This window comes from Echeneis naucrates, chromosome 24 (genome assembly GCF_900963305.1).
Source record: "Echeneis naucrates chromosome 24, fEcheNa1.1, whole genome shotgun sequence".
Lineage (NCBI taxonomy): Eukaryota > Metazoa > Chordata > Actinopteri > Carangiformes > Echeneidae > Echeneis > Echeneis naucrates.
Window position 1 is genome coordinate 4,672,844 of NC_042534.1, and position 24,346 is coordinate 4,697,189.

At 38.4% G+C, this 24,346-nt stretch overlaps 1 protein-coding gene across 1 annotated transcript in view; it reads right to left on the reverse strand.

Annotated features, from left to right (window-relative positions):
* Positions 1-24,346, reverse strand: part of LOC115038215 (disks large-associated protein 2-like) — a 77,983-nt gene that overhangs the window by 35,458 nt on the left and 18,179 nt on the right. Inside the window, exon 2 of the mRNA XM_029497087.1 lies at positions 2,487-3,643. Within this exon, the coding sequence (XP_029352947.1) occupies positions 2,487-3,643 (1,157 nt within the window). The remainder of the gene's footprint in view (positions 1-2,486; positions 3,644-24,346) is intronic.

Genomic DNA, 24,346 nt, shown 5'->3' on the forward strand with positions numbered 1-24,346 from the left:
TTGCTCCAAACTAAAAGTGATTGATAGCAGATACAGATTTAATGAATATATTCGCTTTATATATGATGTATATCATTGGTTACCAGAAACCAGAGAAACCACCATAAAACATTGTCACAATGCACTTAACAGCTGAGCTGATACTTATGAGACACATTTAGTTCCTGTGAATTGTGCTTTTTAGCTGAAATAATTTGAACTTGAAGCCTAATTTCTCATCTTTCTTTGACTGTCTGTCTGATGATTGGTAAGATTCACAATATCATGCTTAGTTCTTTTTTCACAATGGGAAACAATCATTTTGTTTCATAAGCCTCACAGTACAACAGGGAGCAGGGATTGTCCACTCAGGGGGCTATCCTAAAGAGTTGACACCTGCTGAAACAGATTATGTCAACAAGTTGCCCAAGGCAGACCTGTCGTCCTCATCTCAAGTGAACACAGACCTAAAGGACCCAGGTGCATCAAACAGATAAAATCCGATGAGCAGACAAGTGTTGACCACAAGGCCTGTGTATAGATCCTTCCTCACTTATTCCAATGAATAAAGCTCTCTGTGTGGACACATTGAACGTGTTCATGCGGCAGCTGCTGAGTTTTTGCCGGCTGACACACAAGCTTGTCAAATGCAAGCGAAAGAGCCTCTGTACTGACAGTCTGTCTGTCCCCATGACACACGAACAAATGCATTTTATATGTCTGTAACTGTGAGCTCTACATAGGCTCAAAGTTCATACACTGGGCATTGATTCAACTTCTCCTCCTTTCTCAGGCATGGAAATGCATCTTCAAACTAAAGCATGATGCTGACAGCAAAAAAAACAAAAAAACAAACAAAAAAAAAACAGTTTTCAGTTTACCTCAAATTTGGTGCAAATGTGGCCAACAAACATCTGCATCCTTCGTGATTGCATGAGGCTTGCATTTTTAATATGAAGGAAGAAGTGTCATTGCAGTGTTCAGAAATGTATATATTTGGAGCTCAATATGTTATTAACGCCTAATGAGACCTTTTTATAAATTTGTAAAAAGCTCAGAAGGCACTGTCAACATGTCTAATATGTTTATATTTTAAATCACCTTCATACTAAGAAAATAAGAAATGGAATGGAAGAAAGCCAAACCCCCTAAAAATTGGCTTATGGCTGTGTTTTTTTAAGCCAATACCTGTGGTTTAACTAGTTCAGTCTCATAATGTGTCAGTTGTCTGTAAAGACAGAGGCCTAAACTGGATACAACGTGATTTATGTCTGTTTTAGAGACAGTCAGTTACAATACTACACAACATTAGTCTAAGTTAGGTAACCCTTTATTCCCAATGTCTTTCAGTGACATCAATCATTCAATTGATCTGTGTGTCTTCAAAGACAAAAGCCCCCTGAGGTGACTACACACAAGGGAATCCAGGTTAGGTATATTCAGACTCATAAACACTGTAATTGTCCTCAAGAGAGAGCAACACAGAAAGGTGTAAAATAAAAGACTTCCCTGGCAGGATTCCTAATCAATATATCTATCACTGCATTTTACTCAGAAGTGCCTCTTTGGGGATGAGTGGATATTGATCTTGGTTATTGTTTGTTTGTAGTTAAACATCGATGATGATCAGGTTTTCTGTGCATTTTACTGCCCTTTTAGTGTCTATCAATAATATTAACGCTTGTAATACAACCTTTTGTTATCCCATCTAAAAATATGGAAAATTCAACGATGACAATGGTTCAACTTAACAACGTGGCATATGTTGTTACATATATATTAACAAGCATTTTAACTGTCCTCTCTATCTTGCATCCAGAAAAACATGGAACCCAACTGTCTTTCCTAGTAAAGACACATTTGGTTTATTATGGACATGTTGGCCTTTGGCACATTGTTGGTGCTTTGCTATCCTGTGGCAGTGGAAAATAATTGTGTGACCACTCAAGAAAAACAAGAAATAGATCACAGCCCTCAGAAGATCTCTTTGTTTGATGCATAACTTTGCCTAGGACCATGGATATTAATGTAATGTTATTTATGTGCAACTTTGTCAAACCATGCGTCCCACCTTTTTTATGTTATATTTGGAAAATTAAATTTTATGCCATCGGCGCGCTGGTGGTCGCCATGGGTGTTGGTGCCATGTAATTACAGTGGTTTGAATCCTGACAGGACTCTATGCTGCAGGTCATTCCCCTCTCTCTCTCTCTCCTGTCAGCTTCTCTGCCCATAAAAGCTCAGAAAAAAAAAGAATGCCATTATTATTGTGGAGGGATGGGAAATGAGACAGAAAAGTGGAACATACACAGCAACAACTGTTTTTTTTTTTTTTTTTTTTTTCTGCCTCACCATATTGTTTTAATGTTCAGTGCGAGTGTGCTGTTAGCAATGCACTTCCTGCCTCAGTTCATCTTTTAATAGATGTTGCCATTAATGTTAATATATACTTAAAAGCATTGATGTTTCGGCCATTTCAAACATAAAAAAAGTAAATTGCCACCTACCTGCAGGTAGTGACATGTCCGCGATGAAGGTTTGAGGTCCATGTGCATCATGGGTTTCTCAAGATTAAGCGATGACTTCCTGTAGGCCTCCTTAGCCTGGCTGACTGTCAGTGTTGACCAAGAGCTCCTCTTCATGAATTTGCCTTCGGGCGCCATGGCCATGCTCTCACAGGCTGAGCACTTGACATCATTGTTACTCTTAGAGGTCTTTAGAGAAAGGTCTCCAAAGTGGTGGCTGTGGATGGAATCTGGGTAACAGTGGCTGACATGTTCACCATGGTGTCGTGACATGACACTGGGCGTGCGGTATGTGCTGTCACTATCCAGATTGTCGTCAGAGCTCCACCAGCCGCCCGAGCGGTGCTTACGTTCTTTGCTCTTGCTCCTCTTGCTACCATGTTTGGTTGAGTGGTGGCTGTGATGGTGATAACCCCCAACTCCTCCACCTCCTATAATATCACCTTTTGTGCCATTCATCTTTGATGATCCTTCCAGGGAATGAGACTTGGTGAAGAGCTTCTGGACAGAATGAACAAGGTGTCTGATCCGGCCAGGACTCTCACTGCGTTGCTCAGTGGTGGTGGAGGTGCGCTGGTATTGTAATGTGTGGAAGCCGTCGCGGTGAAGTGGCATTTGTTTCTCAAACTGGTCTAGTAAGTTAGCAGGAAGGCGGTTGCTTTTGGTGCCGGCATGGTGGGAGGAGGCAGCCGCTGCTGCCACAGCAGCAGCAACGGCTGGGGAGGTGGCAGAAGCTGTGATGGCAGCACAGTCATCACGTGTGGCTGAATCGTAATACTGAGAACTGTAGTGCATTCTGGGAAAGGTGCTGCTGGAGATGTGTTCAGATGCAGCTGCTGGGGGCATCATGACAGGGGACATCATCATGCAGTCAGAGTGGATGGAACTGCGCGGTGAGTAGCGGTGGTGGAAGTCCATGGGGCAGCTCTCTGTGGGGCTGAGCAGGTAGGACGAGTGGCGTGAGTCAGAGCCATGGTGTGCATGGAGGTCATGGACGTGGGGGTCGTAGTCCAAGCCATGGGGTAAAGGGATCTGGTGCTGGGAACGGCTACCCGATAAGCCCTTCATGCTCCTGGCTGGAGGGAGGCGTCTGCCTTCATTGAACTTTCGAGACGGGGACCAAGGTGAAAACGTCTGGTCTGTACAAAGAACATAGACAAAAAGAGACATTTAGGAAGGAGTGAAAGAGAATAGCACTGGTCAGTCATAGTGTCCTTCTGTTTATGTTCCAGGGGAGATAAATACTGCCATGAGATACTCCTTCCATTCATCCAGTATTCTTAGTGGTAAGAAATCTCTTTATTTCATAGACACTGAGATTTTTCTGCAAGCATGTACGTATGAGTTATATGTAACTCTTTCAGCCTCTTGCTTCATGCTGTTTCCAGCAAGTTATACACCCAGGGACTTATCATGAAAAGAAGACTGTTGGAAAGAAGAGACCATGTTAAGTGAAACGTTATTTGACTTTTAAAACATGGAAATATAATAATTTATAAAGCTAGCAATTAATTACTACAGAACTATGACTTTAATCAAAGCTGTTTAACTCCTCATGGTATTAGAAATGTGAGTTAACTTACAGTTACACTTAAAATAGTGTGGAGGCAAGAGATATTTATTTTTTTGATAGGTAGAAATGTTTTCTCATCTTTAGCAGGCAAAAGGTTTGAACTGAATGACACACTATATCTCATCTCCACAGAAAATAGGTTTTTCCACTTCTGTCCCCAAAACAATTTGGAAGGTCTAAAGCTCAATGTGGGGAAACCTACTTTTAATGCATAATTTGTCATAGATTACTGATTATCTCCCTCAAGCTATGATGTCTGTGTATATTACAGCAGCTTTTGTTGAGATTTTTTTAAATGATTGTCAGTGGGGGGTTAAAAAGTTAATCATAACCACCATAGTGGTTAACTATAGTATAGTGTCCTAACAATATGCACAAAGGAGGTTTATACTTTGTTATACCTATGTTATGCAGAGTAATTATCACACTCAGTTTTAACCATAGAAAAACACATGGACTCAGCATGTCATTTCCATCCTATTAAATTCAGTCATCATGATAATATGATAGCACAATTTCTTATCGGGTTTCCTGTAATTATGAAGAGTGTATTGTTTTATAGGATGGCACAATTGCCTAGTTTCTCCGATTAACACTGTAAGTACTGTAATCTCTGAATGCACACTTGCAAGGGATGAGTTTAGAGTGTGTGTAGCTGAAAATACTCTTTCAGCAATGTTTTGAAATTATAATTTAGTTATTGTTTCTGGCTTTGATCAGAAAAATTTGTGACATTAACCAGCGTTACCTCTTGATTTTAACATGTTTTCTGGAAAACTAGGAGAAAATTCTGTATTGGAGCATGATGGAATTGTATAATCATAGATTATGCTAGATTGTGTTTGACAATACTTGTGATTAAGCTGCTTTGAGTACTAACTAGATGCCAGTTTTTGCTCTAATCCCCTAAATCAACAATGCTATTTTTCATTATCCTCCATGTCTTTCAGACACAAATTATAATTATTTAAACTCCAAAAAACATTGGGGGCTGGAAGCGACTAAGAGTTTAAAATTCATTCATCAAAAAGCTCGCTAAACATGCAAGGTAAAACAAAGTATATTAGTACAGTTAGATTTACCAAAGTTTACCAAAGAATTTATTTTAGGGTATTAAGAGTTCCAGAACGTCAGAGCATAGAAACTAAGAGCAGACCTTTCAAGCTGAGTGCAGACTTGAGAGACTTGTAGTGAAAGCCAGTCATTAGATTACCTTTGAAAGAGCCCAAAGCAGCAGTCTATTATAGAGGTGATATATAAGATGGTAGCTTCACAATAAAGACCCTGTAGACTTGCAAAACACAAATTTGCTCAACAATCACTAGTGCAGAAATCCGTTTTGTCTTGACCAGTAGATGTCATTATGCAGGATTAAAAGTAGATGAAAAAAAATTTTGAAGTAAACACATAATTTAAAAAATGCTCATTGTTAGAAACAGATTATCAACTGTATTCACCCTCAAAGGGCTGACCAGCTGATGGAAGAAAGCACCAAGTGGTTGAAGATACAAAAAGACAGAACCACAAAATGTGCCAAAATGAGTAGTAGTATAAAAGACACCCCAACCCTTCTGGCAATGCTTAGGTTTATGAATGACAATTACAGTCTAAATCGTAACAAAATGTGATAAAGATGCAAAGAAAAGGTTGGAGTCATTCCCCTGTAATTAATTACTTGTAGTTCTCTTCAGCAGGAAACCCCAGTCTGGAACGCTGCACATAGGCTTACATAACGCTTGGGGTTTGTGATCTCACACACTATTTCAAAGGAGCCAGAAATAAAATGCACAGTTGTCATGGCAACCACTGCTGAAAACCTAGGAACTGTATTAGGAGGTATCTTTTGTTCAATTCAAATAAATGATGAATTTAACCACCAACTTGGAGATGCAGAACAAATTTGAACTTGTACACACTGTAACTTTGACTACCATTGAAAACGTGTCTCATCATTTCAAGAAATCAAAACTCTTAAGTACTAGTATGTATGGATCAGTGCCATACATCGTGCTGTAGGTTTTTACCAGTAGCTTTGTAGAACTTCTAAATGTGTTTTAGCAACAGTAGAAGAGATTAAAGCACACTAATATTCATCACAGGATGTAGTAAGCTATATTGTGTAAGTTGTTTTATGTTTCATCATTCTCTTTCCTTTAGTTGGTGCAGTTTCATGTTAAAATGCTGTGTGACTTTAAGAGGCGGTATATACATACATACATGCAACTTGTGCTTTGTGACGTAGTATATTATCAGACTGGAAGTAAGCATTTGAAGATGGCTAAATAATGGCCATAAAGCCATTAACATAGATCATGACATGGCTGATTATTATGAAGAGGGAAAATTCTGATTTTACCATCCATGTGCCTCAGCAAAAATCCAAATACATCAGACCAGGATACTTTTCTGCTGTAACCTCAGATCTTTTGCTCTGACCCATACGCTTCAAGGTCAGAGCATAAGTTAAAATCATCAGATCAGTTTTAGAAGTGCTCAAAAAAGCACCAACCAAGGCTCTTGACCTGTATGACTTATTGCATAGCAGCATTGCCACATAATTGAACGAGTGGATGATTGCATGAATAAGCATGTTTAAGGTGCATTCACTTGAACAGCTGAGCATCTATCAACATATTCAAAGTATTACTACAAAGAAACATTACTACAACCATAAGGCATAAGAAATCCTTCACAGTGAAATGTGATTCAATACAGATGGTTACAGTAGCGTCAATTCCCTCTTTACAGCAATTGGATTCTGTCAAAATCAGCATTCATGTACTTCATTCATTCACTGCATGAAACAACATGAAATGCTCATTCAGTAAACATAAAACGTGCTCTTCTCCACAGAGTTCTGTCAGTATTGTTGTCAGCCTAATCTGCATTATATTTCTACAATCACTTCATGAATCTGATTATATTGACTCTCTTGAGGTTTTATTACCCCGTAATCAGCTGTTCAGAGGCTAATCTTTCAACCCAGATTGGTCTCTGCAGCTATCAACCAATTAATTTCATATGAATGTGTTTGACATATGATTATCCAGGGTGAGACAGAAGGAAGAAAATAAACTACCAAGAGGCTCTAAAATGCTTTTCTTTGAACAGAGGAAGTTTACTACAGTATGATTATCTACTTAAGCCACTCCAGCTTTTCAGCTGCTAATATTTAATTGGCTACGTAAGCAATGATTTTGTTTCAGTTTTTACCTGATGGCATTTAAAAAAAAAATCAAAATCCCCAAAATTGGAGGATACTAACAGTAAATCAGAAATCAAAAACTTAAGATCAAGACATAAACCCAGACCCATATGCTGTACTCAACAATCCTACAAGTAATTACAGTAACCTTTATTCAGACTACATGAGGACTGGATGGATGTGTTTTGCTGGGAGTATTTGACTGGCAACATCTCCAACACTTTGGGTTAACTTGAAATCCATAGGGAGGATTTGAAGCAGTCCAATTATGGGAGTTCATATCATACAACAACTTGGGCTGTTCTAATAACACAAACAAATGCTGTCTGTCTGCTTGAGGAGGCTCGTGTCATCCAATATTTGCAACAGATTTCTCTGTAACTTCTACTAATACATAGTGGCCAGTGGACTGTTCTCTATGTGCGGGGGAGGTGACATCAAGGCAGGGGATGCTGGCAGGCTAAACAAAGTGGTTATAAAAAAAATTAATAAAAAAAAGCTGGCTGTGTCATGAATAGCCCGCAGGAAGTAGTTGAGGGAAAGATCAGTTCCCAGCTATATCTTGGAGGATACCACCCACTCTGTGCAATGAGCTGATGTGACTATGGAGAACTTTTAGCTGCCAGCTCATCCACCTTAGGTGAACCACGGAGAAGTTCAAGTGCTTATTTGAAATGACCTCCATGTAGCCAGACAACTCTTCTCATTCTACAACAGTATCAATTGGAGTTCCCGGGAAAATGCTGGAGCCTACCTTCCAGAGAAACGTAAATTTCCTTAAAGGATTGAGTTTAGCTGCACATCAGCTCCACCTGACAGAATATGTTTCTGTCAAAAAAGCACCACATTTTGGATTTATTTGTAATCTCTTTGTTAGCCAGTTCCTTTGAACACATTTCTGCATGGATTATGATAATTATCTGTAAATCTGCAGGAAGGCCAGTTTAAATCCCTGAAAAATAAGTCAAAGTCAATTGCTGCAACATCATAACCAGTATTGGGCATGTTGTCTATGAATATTCTCATTCATCCAGGTCATTGTCATTCGTGGGCAAATGGACTTGTATTTGTCATAATACAAATACAAGTCCAGCTGCCCACGAATCAGTTTTGAGAGAGAGATATTGGGCATGTTACTTTTAAAAAGCATTTAGTTATAGTTATTAGTTACTTCTGGCGAAAAGTTACCAAGTTAACATTGTATTGTATGTTGTATGTACTTACAGTTTGTAAACACTACTGTACCTTTGAATTGTCCTGACTCACTATTGCGGCATGTGTCCCGGTCGTTTGTGTGTGTGAGTGGGTTTGTGGTTTGTGTATGAACAACCACTTACCTCTGCCTCTGATTGGCTTAACACAAAATTCAATGGCCAACAAAATATTGTCCCTGGCAGCTTTCAGGTGCTAAGCAGAGTGTTTGTTGAAAAAACAAACACAGTTGTTCTCTTCGATAAGAATCTATTTTCAAAAAGCTAAGCAAGCAAATGTTCATATGGCCATCATCTTAGTGGTATGAGAGGAAACACCAATATGTGTTGAGGGAGATTGATTGACTTAATTGTGGTGAGAATTAGGTTCCCGAAAAGGCTTTTGAGAAAAGGAAGCAATATTTTTTCCATTTTAGGATGAATTTCCTTTCATTCCCTTCAGAAAATTACATATACATTAGAAAAGATTACACACATTCATGGTTTGAATGTAAATCAAACTGTGCAAGATGATAAACTGCAGGCAAGGAGATTAAAGGTTAAACAAAACATTTTTATTAAAGTGACAGTCAACACTGTATCTGACATACTGGATTAAAATTCATTTAGCTGTCAGGATTCATTATCTTTTTTCTTCAGTCGGACAGTAAGTTCTAAAGATTGAAGTCCTCCCCCCTGGCTCTTTAAGAGCTCACACTTGAGGTCCATGAAACATTGATAAGAACTTTTCTGTATCACAACCTATGCAACAGCTGTTGTGCTACATGACGTTACCTTAAATGTGCTTCTGTCAGCACCTGATGCAGCCTGTAAAACATTTTTTGTTGTGACAAAAATGCCACCCTCTGAGGAGGGAGAGAGTTAGGCCACTGTGGAAGAGAATAAAGAGAGACGAGGGAAGCCTCTTTGCTTCTTCTGCTCTCTGGGAACCCAGTGTGCTGCTAGCTGCTAAATTAAAGCTCCACTGCAGCGCTTGGCCAACATTTCCCAAGATGGTTGCATAACTTGGAATAAATGAGGCCTTCCTCCTCCACACCAATGCACAGCTAGCTAATGCTACAAGACCAGTGCAACAGGCAGCCGAACTGCGTTGCATGAATCACATCCTGGAAAAAAACAATAATTTATTGATCAGCATTGAGCAAAAACATCTGTTCTCAATACAGCAAATGGTCATTACTAGTCCAGATTGTCCCCTTGCCCAAACCTGAAATATTTAGGGGGAAAAGGAACACCATCCCATTCGGAAAGATACCAAATGGTCAAACACATCACGGTCATGGTTCATATTAAATCTTCCTAAATGTTCACAATGATCCTGGATGGCCAAAACAAGGAGAGGATTAATATGAATATTTCTTGCAGGCACTTCCAGCATTTATCTACCTCAGTTTCTCTTAGCCTGGTGACTGTAACCAAGCAAAGTAAAAGCCTTTCAATTCTGAAGAAGAGTACCAGCTTCAAATGGAAATATGACCACATAGAACTGATACACAAATGCAATGTGCTTTTTAAAATTGTATAGGTTAGCTATTTAAATGTACTCTTAAAACATTAACAAAACCTTCCAAAAAAATAACGAGAAACTTAAGAATTGCTTCTTTTTTGAGAATATCATAGTATTGATTCATTTTCTCAGCCCTAATTGTTGGGGTCACAGAAATCCTGGGCCTGTTCCAGCGTGTATTAGATTGTTGGCATGCAGACCATTTAGGACAGTTTGTCTGTGCATTCATACAGTTACATACTGACATTCAAACATGAAGTCAGTTTGGGTCCGTGGGCAGCAGGTGGAAACTGAACTGATGAATCCAGTACAGTACTAGACATTAGTTGTTTAGGTGATTAGAAGTGTAAAAGTTGGCATGACCTGGCAACAACAGGAGAGTGTAACAGAGACTGTCTAGAAATAACCAATATATCTTATTGTTAAGAAAGGTGTTATCACTCAGAGTACTGCAGAGGGAGCAGAAAGCTGATCTTTAATGGTAATGCTTTTTGCTCATCTCATCAACACAGGGACAGCAGTGAATGTTATATAAGTGGAAAGAGTGTTAGACCTTGCAACTGAGACAAAATCATATTCAAATGGATTAAGCTTTGCAGCAGAAGCTGCATTTCACCTTTTGATATCCACCCACTCCCACCCACTGCTGCTGCTCGCTCCTTGGTAGGCAGACACTGGCTGATGTTGTAGTGATGCCACACACCCTGGACACAGACTCAGTCTCTTCTTTACGCCCTTCAACGGAAGAAAAGGCCAAATAGGGAGCTTAAAGTCCATCACTGCTCATTGTGCAGCAGCCTTTAAAGCCTCCCACACAACTCTGATTTAACACAAAGGATATGTTGCTATATAAAGCTGAAACATACCCTCCCCTCAGGGTTTATGTACAATTTGGTGTACATATATGTATTAAACACATAATATGTATGTTGAGGTGTAGAGCATTTAAAGATCATCACATTGTATATCATCTCTTTCAAATCTAGTCTGATTCTTTGTGACAAGTCATTTTCTTAATTTCAGGCATCGTACCAAAATACATTACTGCTGATAATATATTATGGGGGTAAAAAAAGACAGCCTAAAAGCCAGTTGGGACTTAAGTTTGGAATCTTGCCTTTCCTCATTCAGATCTTACAGCAAGTATCGACACATCTCCATGGAAACTGCTCATATGTACAGTATTTAACCATTGCTGAAGTCTCACTTTGTACAGCTTGTGTGAGTTTGAATACCGAGACATCTGGTACACTTTAGCAATCTTGCTTGCGTAGGATGTTAAATCCTCTGCCAACAAAGCATTAACATCAACATATTGTTCTGTAATTTATGACTGCGCACAGGATACAGTTCTATTTTACATTTGTTGCGTTGTATGTTTGGACCGTTGTCACCACCTATCACAGCAGACTGGATAGCAGCTGACTTGTTTCACATTCATAATTATGAACACGATGATTTAACAGTTTGTGAAATGACTCAACATGAAGCATGCGACATCATCCTTAACAGTCACTCAATGTCCACCCTATTTGCCGTCAAAGAAAGCCAAATAAAGTACACAAAATCATACAGTCCACAGGAACTTTTGCTATTCACTGTCATCATCATTATTAAATCCCTGGCAATCAAATTATTAGTGTAAATGTAAAAAAGCAGTAGTAAACCTGTAATTAATACTACTAACTAATAGTACTTGACCAAGCTGATGAATAATATACTCCTGAAAATCCAATGCACTATGCAGTTCATCTTCTATTGTCACATTAAAGGTGGTGCAACATCACTGTGACACAGAAAGGGAGAAAAATACAAAAAGAAAGAAGAAATAACATTAAAGTCATCCCAAGTATATTGTGCCTTTTGATGTTCTTTGTACTACAAGGAAGCAGAATGAAAAATAAGCTTCTTTGAAAAATGTCCCGATAACTGCACCTTATATCTGCAACAAATGTAATATTAAAGCACAAGCCAGTCCCTCATCCCCACTGTGCTTTAACAGATGTTTAATTCAAAACTCCTGCTCTGACCAGATACTTTTTTGGGCTTCGCTGCGGCGCTGAACCATAATACTCATATAATATGTCTCACACATACACCTTGAATTTGAATCAACTGTTTAAGTCGTATACAGTGAGCTCAAAAGCGTCAGTGTGATACAGCTCAGCCTGGCCTGCAGCAAGTACTTCTGCACAGGTACACATTACCACCTGTTTTCATACATTGGCTTTTGTAGCCACATACAAACGAGCAAGTGAAACAATTAACAATCCCTGCAACATGCTATAAGCCCTTAATGGTTTGGTTTGGTCACAGGTGTGTCCAAAGCTCTGGTACTGTGTGTGTGTGTGTGTGTGTACGGAAATGTCATTTGAAACATCTGCTTAGACGCTGAAAGCACAATTGATAGCTTTTCTGAATTAACATCGGCCCTGAGTGGCATTTGCATATTTAGTTGAATGTAGGTCACAAATTAGTATTTTTTGTAGTGCTTCCTTACAAGATCTTATATATTATGGTGACTCTGAGCAGCCATTTAACTGGTCAAAGTCAAAGTAGGCAGCTGTTTAATGCCATAATTTAAGTAAAAATTTTTGATCCATGTCTAAATCATCCTCAGCTCAAAAATATATTCAGCCATGTACCTTATTGGGATGTTCATGTTATCATTCTGTTGACTGCAGGTGATGTACAGTAGAAAGCATATATTTTAATTGCCTATTTGTAACACAGTCTTTTGCAAGGCTTCCAGCTAGTAGTAAGAGCCTTGCACTTTGAGGAGAAAGATGGATGATGCAAATTGAAAAATGTTTTCCTTCTTTCCTCGCTGCCAACATGTTCTGTCACGGTTCTGGAGAGAGTTTCCATGTGTGGGAATTCAGAGGTGCGCCACTCTTTTAATTAGGCTGTTTTGTCATGTACCACTCCATCTGTCTTGAGCCTATACTGCAGCAGAGAGGGAGAGAAGAATGAGGTGGGATGGGATAGGGAACATCTCCTCCCTCAATACCTGTACAGCCTGCACCAGATTGTCAAGCAGCCAGCGTGAAGAGTTGGGCTCTAATGATGGCTAGCCAAATGCGATGAACATGAAATATGGAGGACAGGCCCTCCTCTTGATGGCACAAGACAGATTAAAAGATCCTGCACATTGTTGCAGCAGATACAGAGAGAAAGTCAAAGAGGAGTCTTATAATGAGCTGTGTAAAGAGGCTAATTCATTGAATCTAAATAGCAAGATTGCCCTACCTAGCAATATTTATCAAGATAAACAGTAGAAAGAAAGCCTGTTTACTGAGTTTAATATTAAAGTGAATTTCGATGTTTAAACTAGAGTAACAGCACAGTGGAGATTAATAGTTAGGAGAACTCTTATGGTAGTGTGTACTAATGAAGCTGGTAGGTCTTCACATGTATCATGAATAAAAACAGGTGATCGTGTTAATGCGCTCACACGAGCAATCAGGCTCAATTTAGTCAAATCTGCTTTGTCTTCATTTGTGTAAATTATTCAGAATAAAGATTTACATCAGGTCACTGAAGTCGAAGCAGGGTGTTGTTTGAATGTCCAGACCAGGTCACACTATTTGTCTAATACTCAAGAGATTGTAGGATAAAAGCTTGTTGCTGTGGCAACCACCTATCTAGTGACACAGGCATGAAAGGCTGCTTTGTGAAGCCAAACAGAACGAACAAAGGGAACAATTTGATTAATTTAAAAGAATGAGAGGGATTAACGTAACCATGAAAAATTACGTTGAATACAATGTAGACAGGCTTTATTTTGTCTTCATTTCAATTTTAATAAAATAATAAAAGGTCTGTTGTCTGAGTAAAAACAACAATCAAATGCATTTCCTTTCTGTTGTTGTCTAACATGCAGAATGACACATCTCACTAGTCAATGCTAGGCTTTGTTGAAAATGGCTTTTTCCCTTACAACCACAACAACCTATACATCTCAGCCATTTCCACTGTCAGACAAAGGCTGAATGTAAAACATTGTAACAAACTCGTAAAAAAAATTTTAAATAAATAATAATCTCTTTAACAGCTGGATGGGGTTGTAGAATCAGTGGCAAAATTTGCATTCAGGCAGAATTTTTCTTGCCTTTTTATAGCAGAGTTCTGTTCTAGGGAAATTCTCCCAGAGGTGGCCCAACAGTCAGCAGTTAACACATCATGGCGTGTGGACATTAGCTTAATGCTATCAATTATTTTAGCCACGTTAGCGTCACTGAGTCGGCACCGGGCAAAATTAACTTCAACTACCGGAATGTGATGTAACGTTAGCTTGACATCAATACTTTGCGAATGTCTGTTTGACTTGTAAAATCTACGATGAGTTATCTGAAGCTAAGAAGTCTACCTTTTAATGATTTTTAAATGGAGTTTGGCAAACCGCGACTTTAAGCCAATGAAGGCGTTCGAACATCGTAAATGTTTACAGCTTTAAATTGTAACGTGAATTATTGCGCTCATCACCAGGCTGTGCTGTGAAGGTGGAGAAATGCGGCACCAAAAAAAAACAACTAAGTATTAAAAAAGGAAAAAAGCAGTGAGTAAACTAGATAATTAAATATACCAAAAAATTATTTCATGCTTGGCAGTTTTCATTTAAATGTTTTTCAAGAGGCACTGACTGTACACGATGTCAAGATATAAACTAATTGTGGGGTTTTTTTTCTTGGAAATTTCACTTGTTATTTAGAATTACTTAATTACTTTCTATTTTAATTGACTTGTTTAGGGTTATTTTCTCGCTCAAATAATTATATAGCCAAATTTGAAGAAAAAGGGATCATTAACAAAAATGAATGCAGGATTGAAAGAAACTGCAGCTCTCTATTTCTTTTTATGTTCGAACAACCTGACACGCTCATCTTACTATATCTCAGCACTCCACTCTGTGAAACAAAGCTGTGCTGCGCTGCACCGCCATGTTGCTCCATCTGTCACTGTTGACAGTTCAGACTGTTAGAGAACTGGCTGAGGGAAACCTGCAACCATCAGGTCCCAGGATTCATTACTGATGCTGTGCTGTGACCTTAAAAATGGGTGAACCCCACCTTGATTTGCACAATAACAAAAACGCACGCTTTTCAACACATTTGTTCTGTTGATGTTGACCTGGACAGAAGAGGTGAGATAGTCAAGACTTAAAGGCTAAAGCTCACCTGGATCACAGACAGTAGAGCAACGCCTAACAGAGGCCACACAGCACAGATAGCAGCAAGAGGCACCCAAAATCCCAAGATCCTTCAAAAACTAACTGTAACCATGTTTTCCTCAGTCATGGTTCCTCACAGCCCAAATCTCAGACAATAAAATAACCACCAGGAACACAGATGCTACACTTCTGTTTCTCAGCATCAAGTCGGCAATAATAGCTCCAGGACTTTTAACACAAACTGTGCTAATCTGTTAGAAAATGTATTGTCGTTGTTGCCTATTAATTTATTTAGTCTTTTAAATTATTCAGACATCCATTCATTGATTTGTTAATTCATTGTTCAGCATTTGCTGCTGCTGAAATATGAGCTCAATTGGTGTACGTTCTACTCTGGGTATTTATTTTACAGTAAAGTCTCTCATTAACCTTAAAGTAACATCACATTATACCAAAATGCCATCAGAAAGCCAGATGTCTCTGCTTCTATTTTATAACTAAATAAGCCTCTGCAGTCCTTAGTATCATTGTGTACAGCCTGCCAGCAGAGAATCTCATTTATTGATTGGCAGTGTCATCCTAAGACAGGCTGGAGGATAAATATGCATTCTCTGTATGAGGCTGAGCTCATGCATTGATTAAATTTACCTGTGATCCATATAAAAATGAGGAGCATGCTGCTAAATGGTAACTGGATTCGTGTTCTTCAACAATATGATGCTGATGTTTGATTTTGTATTCTTTGTCTTGTCAAGCACATTTAAATTCATTTTAAATGTATAAAATGAATATATTTCATGTATATTATTTATTGTTCCATATTTGTCAGCAATTAACAGTTGCACAATATAAACTTTACTGGCAAAGTTCGTTATCGGTTTAAAACTAATTATGAAAAAAACAAGTAAAAGAAATCTTCAACATGAAATTCAAACAAAATGCAAATGCGAGTGAAGTCTCATGTTTCCATTTAGCCTCAAAATCTCCATAAACGTGACAATTTCTCCACAAATTTCACTGCAGATTAATTACATCCTACTTAGTCTATAATGAGGGTTAATGAGGGTGTAAAAGAACGTTAGTTATAATGGCAAGCTGCAAACCTCAGTGCCCCTCTCTTCCATTATGTAAGTGATAATGTCTTTTATAGCTGAAGTCTCAACCTGCCAGTCACCAGAGACAAATACTGATATACTGTAAATCCCCTCCGGACTTTCTTCCTTTGACTACAGCAACACCTGCATGACTGTCAGCGTGGTGCTTTTAAATCTGAGGCTCTGTCCATTCCACTTGACAGAGCAGACAGCTGTTAACAGCTCTGAGACATTCCTCGTGAGGCTCACTGCCTGAGACAATTAGACAGTACTTGTTAATGTCAACTGCACTGATGTAAAAATTATGTTAGATAAGTCGTACTGTAATGACAGATTATTTTACCATAAATTAAATGATATTGTCTTGGAAATAGCATCCATGTAGCACATTCGATCTGACATGGCACTTCAATTAACTAAGTAGTCGATCAATGGAAATGATCTGCATCTATTTAGAAAATCCTTCCATAGTTTAAGTAGTTGTTTGGGCCTATAAACATTGTACAGCAGTACTTAAAGACTAAAATACTAAATGTATGAACAAACATTTCATTTGTTTCCTGTAAAAAATATTGGTAGTCGTGTAATGAATCACAGAACCATTTATCCTTTAAAATGTTCTTACTTGTTTACTTCTTGTCCACAGAGTAAAACATTGCCGGTTCATGTGTAAAAGTACAAAGTTTACCATGGCAGTTTAGAAACAGTGTATGTCATCGTTATGTGTTTGCAAAGCTTATCAAATATATTTAAATGATGTTGTTTTAATTGTAATATACCAGCCTCGTTTTCCGGGAAACAATTGCAGCGTACAATTATTAAATTATAAATGACCAAAAATAATTAGCAGATAATGAATACTGGAAAAACAATAAGCCCTAACAGGCATTTATAACTGATCATGAAATTAAAAATTCTTATCCAAAAATATGATACATTTTGTGTGATATTCACAAAATAAACAGGAGGGGAAGGTAAATGCATGTTAAATACAAATAATCACTGCTACTTGTACGAATATGATTTATGAGTGACTTTTCAAACTAGATTTACAAAGGATTTAAATGGCCAGTAATCTATAAATGGCCATAAATCCCTTCATTTCCCAGCGTTGTATTGGTCCTAAAAGGATATTAGACAGAAAACATCAGACTTATTTCAAGAATATTACCCTGCATGAGGCTACTTATGTACCCAGGGACTCCACAGTGCTCGTAGCTGCCAGGATGTGAATTTCCTTCCTTGGACGGTGCTAGTTTTTACTCAATTTCCCAGGGACTCTATAACCAGGAAGGAAGCCTTGAACTGCCCCACTGATGGTGTTTCATTTCCTCTAATTAATCTAGAGGGTATATTGTCTTTCTGCCCAACTATGTCACATATTCTCTCTAACCCTTCCGTAAGCATTTGGTGTCAGATTCCTCTAAAATGGTGCCGTAGATAGTTTCAAAAAGAAGAAAAAGAAAAGGAAAGAAAAACACTCTGGACACAGCGTAGCATTCATTATTGATTATTTTTCATTGCCATCTCTTTCCAGTAAGCTCACAAAGGAAGCCTGTAGATTATTTATTAGCATTGTCTATTTGTCATGACACTTTTCTCTGTGGTGTCTGAAATAAAAGAGACAGGAGTACAGCAGACATGATGAATGGGAAGAAAAGTTTTAAGAGGGATTTTGGTTCTCAGATCGTTTGATCATAGTCTTTTTTTTTTTTTTGCCTGTTGACTTCTCAATGCTATGATGCAAGTGACTGGAAAAAAAATCAAATGATTTCTTTTTTCTGAGTGGGTGGTGGTGTGATGAGTTTTGAGAACGGGGAGGGATGAGACATCTTTGCATTACACAGTATGTGATGGCATTGCAGCGCTGCATTTGAACCACTTTATGGTAATGCTAGGTTGTTGGGCGATCCCTGTAATAACTGCATCACCACCGTGGAGCATTGGAGTCAACAAGAGCCATCTTTTAGGAGAGATTCTTGAGAATGCCGTTTTACTGTGGCATGTACTTCTACATATTTATGATTGATTATCGATTACAGTAAATGAAGGAATTAGGAAGTATTACAGAAAATCCAACACATACAAGTCATACCATAAAAACTACTCCTCTCCACTGCCTACATTTCATGATTTTATTTTTCTTTTCTTTCTGCTAAGCACATGAATGGTCGCGTGATCATTTACGTGATCACGTAAATTACAGAAACGTTTTCTCACATTAGACATTTGAGTTTTACATACTGAGGTTTTGTTCATCCAGACACTATTCCTAGGATAATTTCAGTTTCATATTGAACTGTTTCCATTACATTTAGTATATACCTGTAATGTACAGGCATGTAGCAGCAGCAGAATCTAGCCAGTCCACATAAAGGTCAGGCCTGCATTTGCATTGCAGGTTTCTTAGATGCATTTTGATGTAAGAAAAAAATCTTGAGTGTCGCTATAAGCTCATTCATGGGTGTCATGGCATTTTCTTGTTCAATTAAGATTGAAAATTGTTTCAAATCCCCTGATGTTACTTAGTCTCCAGAGTCTCACAAACTGCCCTGAGTAAGCCAGACTCTCATGTTCGGTTTAATGATTGACACTGTAGAGTGAGCTGAGAAGTAATTATGGAAATGCCCTGTATGTAAAGTCTTTTGTATGATTCAATATCAGCCTGTCCCAGTCTCTATATCTGGAACAGTATCTGGGTTTGTTTTGGGCAGAGGTCTTGTGTGTGTGTGTGTGTGTGTGTGTGTGTGTGTGTGTGTGTGTGTTACACGTATTGATTGATTCACAGGGAAAGTTATTTGTCAGAATCAGTCAAGGATGTTGGGCACAGTGTGCATAAATAATAATACAGTGCAGCTGCCAGTAATTGGGCAAATCTCCTCTCCCTTTCTTTAAAATTGCATACACTCACTTATTAACTTAAGTGATTTCTCTGGAGTCCTCCAGTTGTCACCTTTCTCTCTCTCTCGTTCACACACACACACACACACACACACACACACACAATCAAATACGCCTCCACTGAACTGGACTTGCCATACCCCATTTATGAAAGAATTGTGGAAATAATGCAAGATGGCTGAAAAATGAAAGACTGATTTCTTTACCTGCAGTGTGCAAGGAACCTCAATGTAGAAAGACGCAGCAGTGAAGCACAGCAGAGCCAAAATGTCTAGACACTGACGAACTAAAACATCGCTTTCTTGATTTTCTTAGATGAAAAACCGTTAATGGCTTCATAATTGAGACAAATTAGTTCCCTCCAGTGGCAAAGCCAGGTTGCTTGGTTGGACCAATCTCAACTGTTCTTCCATAATTACAGCATTAGATAAACAGTGTCCTTCCAAATGGGGGGTTTTATTTGTTTATGACATGACCAGTTGCTGGTCAGATGAAAAATTATTTTAGATATTGAAAAAACAAAACCAAACAGTGTTTAATGTAAGGTGGCTCCACTTTTCACACATCAATTTTTTTTTTTTCTGTCTTGATTTTTAATTAAGGCGCTAACTGGGAGTGATGTTGCAGTGGTATTCAATGCCATGCTAACAATTACCAATATCTGTTAAAATTCAATTAGACAAGTAACATTAACTAACATTTTATGTTTTGTCTTGTCTGTCAATAGCAACATGCTGCATGAAATTCTACCAAAAACCTCAGATTAAAGGATTCCCATATCTTATCTTCTTCCTCCAGAGCAGAGCCACACAACACATTTGCACTATTTATATATATATTTCATTATTTCAGTCATTACCATGTTTTTTCCACAATAAGCTGGACGTTTTCTCCAAGAAAGTTGGGACTTTCCAGAGTCTTATTAATTTGTTCTCATTTGGCTGTCTCACAGTTAGCACACTATGGAGACAGGCTGCTTATGAAAGTAAAAGCAGGATGTGGAGATAATTACAATTACAGGCAGATCAGCTGCTGTTCTGAATCCATTACCATGTCATTTGGCGGTGATGGGAACTTCTTATGAATTCTCTGCCTGACATATAATGCAGTTATTAATGTATGTTATCCACCATGAGGCTCACGTAGGGAACATAGTATTTTAAAAACTAGACTTTATTTTGGATCAGGTCTAAACAGTTCATGCTGAAGTGCTTTCAGTAAATAGAAATATTAAACAAATAAATGGGATTTAGTATGCTACTTTGATTTAAAATGAATTAATTAATTAGAGGTTTATGAAAGCCACTTTATCATGAACTTTTACTGAATAGTTTCTATCATCATCTCCTTACTGGGAAGCGATACAAACTTTGTATTGAATATAAACCTTTAAGAAGAGAAAGTGGATATACAGTATCCATTCTATCAATCTACTGGACTTGTAGTTTTTGTAGTGCAAAAGATTGTCTGAAGATGCAATCGTGCTGACTTTACACAGTTGGTCCCCTTGAAGCAGATTTTTCAGGGTATTTGCAGGTTGTTTGGGGAAACCTGCTAAAGCTCGTCAGTGGATTTAGTTTGGCTCAGTTTCTTCTTTCTCTTCATGTAATCCCAGTTTGACTCCATGATGCTTAGATCGGGGCTCTGAGGGGATCAGGCCATCAGCATCAGGACTCGTTCTTCTCCTTGTCTCTGAAGAAAGTTCACTATGACCCTGGCTGTATTTTTGGTGTCATTATCCTTCTGCAGAATGAATTTGAGATCAGAGTCAGATGCCTCCCTGACAAGACTACATGATGGATAAGAACATTTAAATTGTATAAAACCTCCAAGCAATATTGAAATACATAAGAACTATATTTTAATCTGCAGCAATTCCAACAATGTCTTAAAAAAAAAAAGAGTGCACTTACACAGCATCCACCTGATTTCATAGAAGTATAAGATCTATTCTAAAACCACTCTCAAGACATTACAGTTTATTGATCTTGTGACAAAAAGGTTATCAATAACTGCAACTGTGCAATATCTTCTTACGTACTTTTTATTCACTATCTCTCTTGAGTAAAAGAGAAAATGTTTACAGCCACCCCAGAAATGCACCCCCAACAGGAGTTCGAGAAACTTAGCCTTCATTGTGCCTTGTTTTGAAAAAGGTATGAGGGTATCCTTAACAAAGAGGCTCAGAGGTTGTCAGGCAATACCAGATATGTCAGTGGGAGATGGTTTGCAAGGTGGAGGTCACAAGAGTTCACAACAAAAGGTACATATATTAGGAGGAAAGTGAAAGAGAATATATGAATAGATGAATGCATCTCATAATATTTTTGTTGGATATATTAACTTTAAATTTAACAGCTGACAAATATCAAATATACACAGCAAATTTATACTGTGGAAATCAGTCTCTAGACTGATTATACTGCTTCTTCTTATAATTAAACCACACTCAGCTGCGGTGTTCATTCAGACATTAATGAACCATAAGAAAATGTTAAATGTGGTATAAGGTATAAAGGTAACTCGCTGTACGTCGCATCTACCTTTTATTCTTACTGCCGTCAACTTAGGCCTGGCATTTTCCAGGCTCGCTCAACGCCCTGATGTAAGGGTTTGTCAGAAAAATAACACTTTACATCTTCTTCAGCATCAAATAACATTTTCTTTTTGACACCAGCAGTGGTGTGTGCATATGCATGTTCATGTTTTTAGTTCTCACTCTTCTACAGCCCGCATCTTCAGGATTTTGAAAGTACAAGCCTGTCACAGCACCAGCCCAGATAAAAACAAGTGTGATGACCTCGGCTGTCAGTTGAGCAGTCCTCCTCTTCCCCATGAGAAAGGAAAAATAGATACTTTGCAAGCTGTGAGACAGTAGCGATGGACATTGGATTCCAAAAAGCCTGATCAATGCAGCAGTTTGCTTAAGTAATGTGTAATTGTTTTTTCAGTGTTTCTGGTTGATCGGATAGAACAGTGAGCAGACGAGAAAGGAGAAGTGCAAAGGAATGGCATGTAACAGTTTGTGTGGGCTTGGATCTGCATCAGTGCAGCCATGTGTGTGACTCTGTTCATGCCAGTGCCAGAAAAAAAAAAAAACAACGCCAGATCTGTCTCTGCTTCTAAAGTGTAAAATGTGCCTTCAGTCACTGTGTAATATGAGGCAGTAAATAGATCAAAACAAACACACACTGCTACACACATACATATAGCCTGTAGATACGACAAAAGACCCATACACTTGCTTGTGAAGACAAGAATACACCGCCACACATATGCAGTGGTTTGCTCAAAAACAAATCTCATTGTGATGAGAAGCAAATGTCATCTTTCGAGGTGACATTCTGCCGACTCATGACACCATTTCTACCATATCAGAGTGTAACGGAAAAAGAGTCAGTGCCCTTTATCCCTAATTCCCCCGAGTATATTGGCTTTTTAACTACTCATCCGAAACTGAGCTGCAGTGGCTAATAATTCCAGCTAAAACTACTGTAAAATCTGTTTGATTGTTCTTTTCTTTGGGATGGTACTATATCAACCATTCAGTGTTTTTTCCTGATAAATTTGATAAATCTCTGCTTCATTTAGCTTCCTTACTCATCTCTTTTAACAAATGTGATTGACTCTATTGTTTCTGTCAGGCACAGGATAATGTTGGATGAGAAAGGAAGCAAAGATGGGGAGAGAGAGTAGTCTAAAGAGTGATGTTCCATTACTTGTGGTCTAATGGTGGTTTACAAAGTAGTTACTGGCTAAACCTTCAAAGGGTCCAGCTTGGAAAAACAGTCTAAACTTAACTTTGCTCCACTTGTGTGTCTCAGTACCATACGAGTCTCATATGACCAATCAGCTAAATCTGTGCAAACCACAGTGTGATGTCAATTAGTCAACCAGATGTAGCATTTAAATTGCAGTAGAAGTGCAGCTTTCTGATTGGAGCCGCACAACCCATTTGGTGTATAACTTCTTTAACTTACTGCAGTTTGCAATGAAGGGTTTTAGGTTTGTGTGTGAGGACAATTAAAAAGAGAAGTGCAACAGGTTCCACTTTTAGTTTCAAAAGCATCGTAGTTCATCTTACATGGCAACGTCAGAAATGGCAGACTGTCCTGCTGTCACACTGAAAAAGGCTAAATTTAGTCTAAGTCTACTAGAGACTCAGATGACTAAGCCATCCACCATCACTTTTCAACATCATAGTTAATCATCTTCATCTAATCAGAATCAGGCTCAGAAATATGTCAGTAATTCCCAGGAGAATTAATAACAAAACTGCAAGATGATAGTCAATCCAGCAGCCAAATCTAGATGCAGCATACTCGAGGCGTCACTGACTCATCAGTGTTCCTCCAGATCTAATGGACAGCTGGCAGCTAGAGTCTATGTCATGGACTAGCCCAGCCAGGCCGGCCTCTCCCCAAGGTCATAGCCAGTCTCTCGGAGAGCGCTGGCAGCAGATGGTGGTGAAACGATGACCCATCACTTCCCATCCAGGACAGAAGATGGCTGTCCTTCATCACACAAAGCCGTTGGTGATTTTTGTTGTTTCTTTGTTTAAGTTCTTTCAAAGAAACATCTCCATGACAAAAATGTGCATCACTTGGCACGGGGACTCAAACTCGCCCTGCTAGTATCTGTTATTGTACATATTCAGTTAATACTGGTGATTGAAATTATTGCAAAATATTAGAAATCTAGAGGAATTTTTCAGAAGCTGGAACCAGGAAAAAGTGCTTAAAAAAGAGTTACACAAAGAAATCGACTGCCAAAATCAGTGCCCATAAATTTCCATGTAATTTCAACCTGCTCAGCTTTTCAGTTAACAGATAAACTTTGTCAACATTTTTATACTTTTATTCTGTGGTGCTGTGCAACTGTTGAATAAATAAACTTGAGTTCTAAAATCCATTTATCCGTCATAGGGAGCAAAACCTTTTGTCAAATTAGTGCTGCTACTTCTCCAAGAGATATGCAGGACCTGAGTTTGTGAAGACGTCGTTTTACAAAAACAGATGAGCACACAAACTGACAAAAGCATCAGAGCACAAGACTCTTTTCTGTTGACATTGGAATTCAAGACTCCATTTTCTTGCTAATTAATGAGGATATCAGATGATCTTCATGCATCTGAGAGGCAAAAAAAGTTTCAGTGTTAAAGTCCTCATTGCTATAGCAACC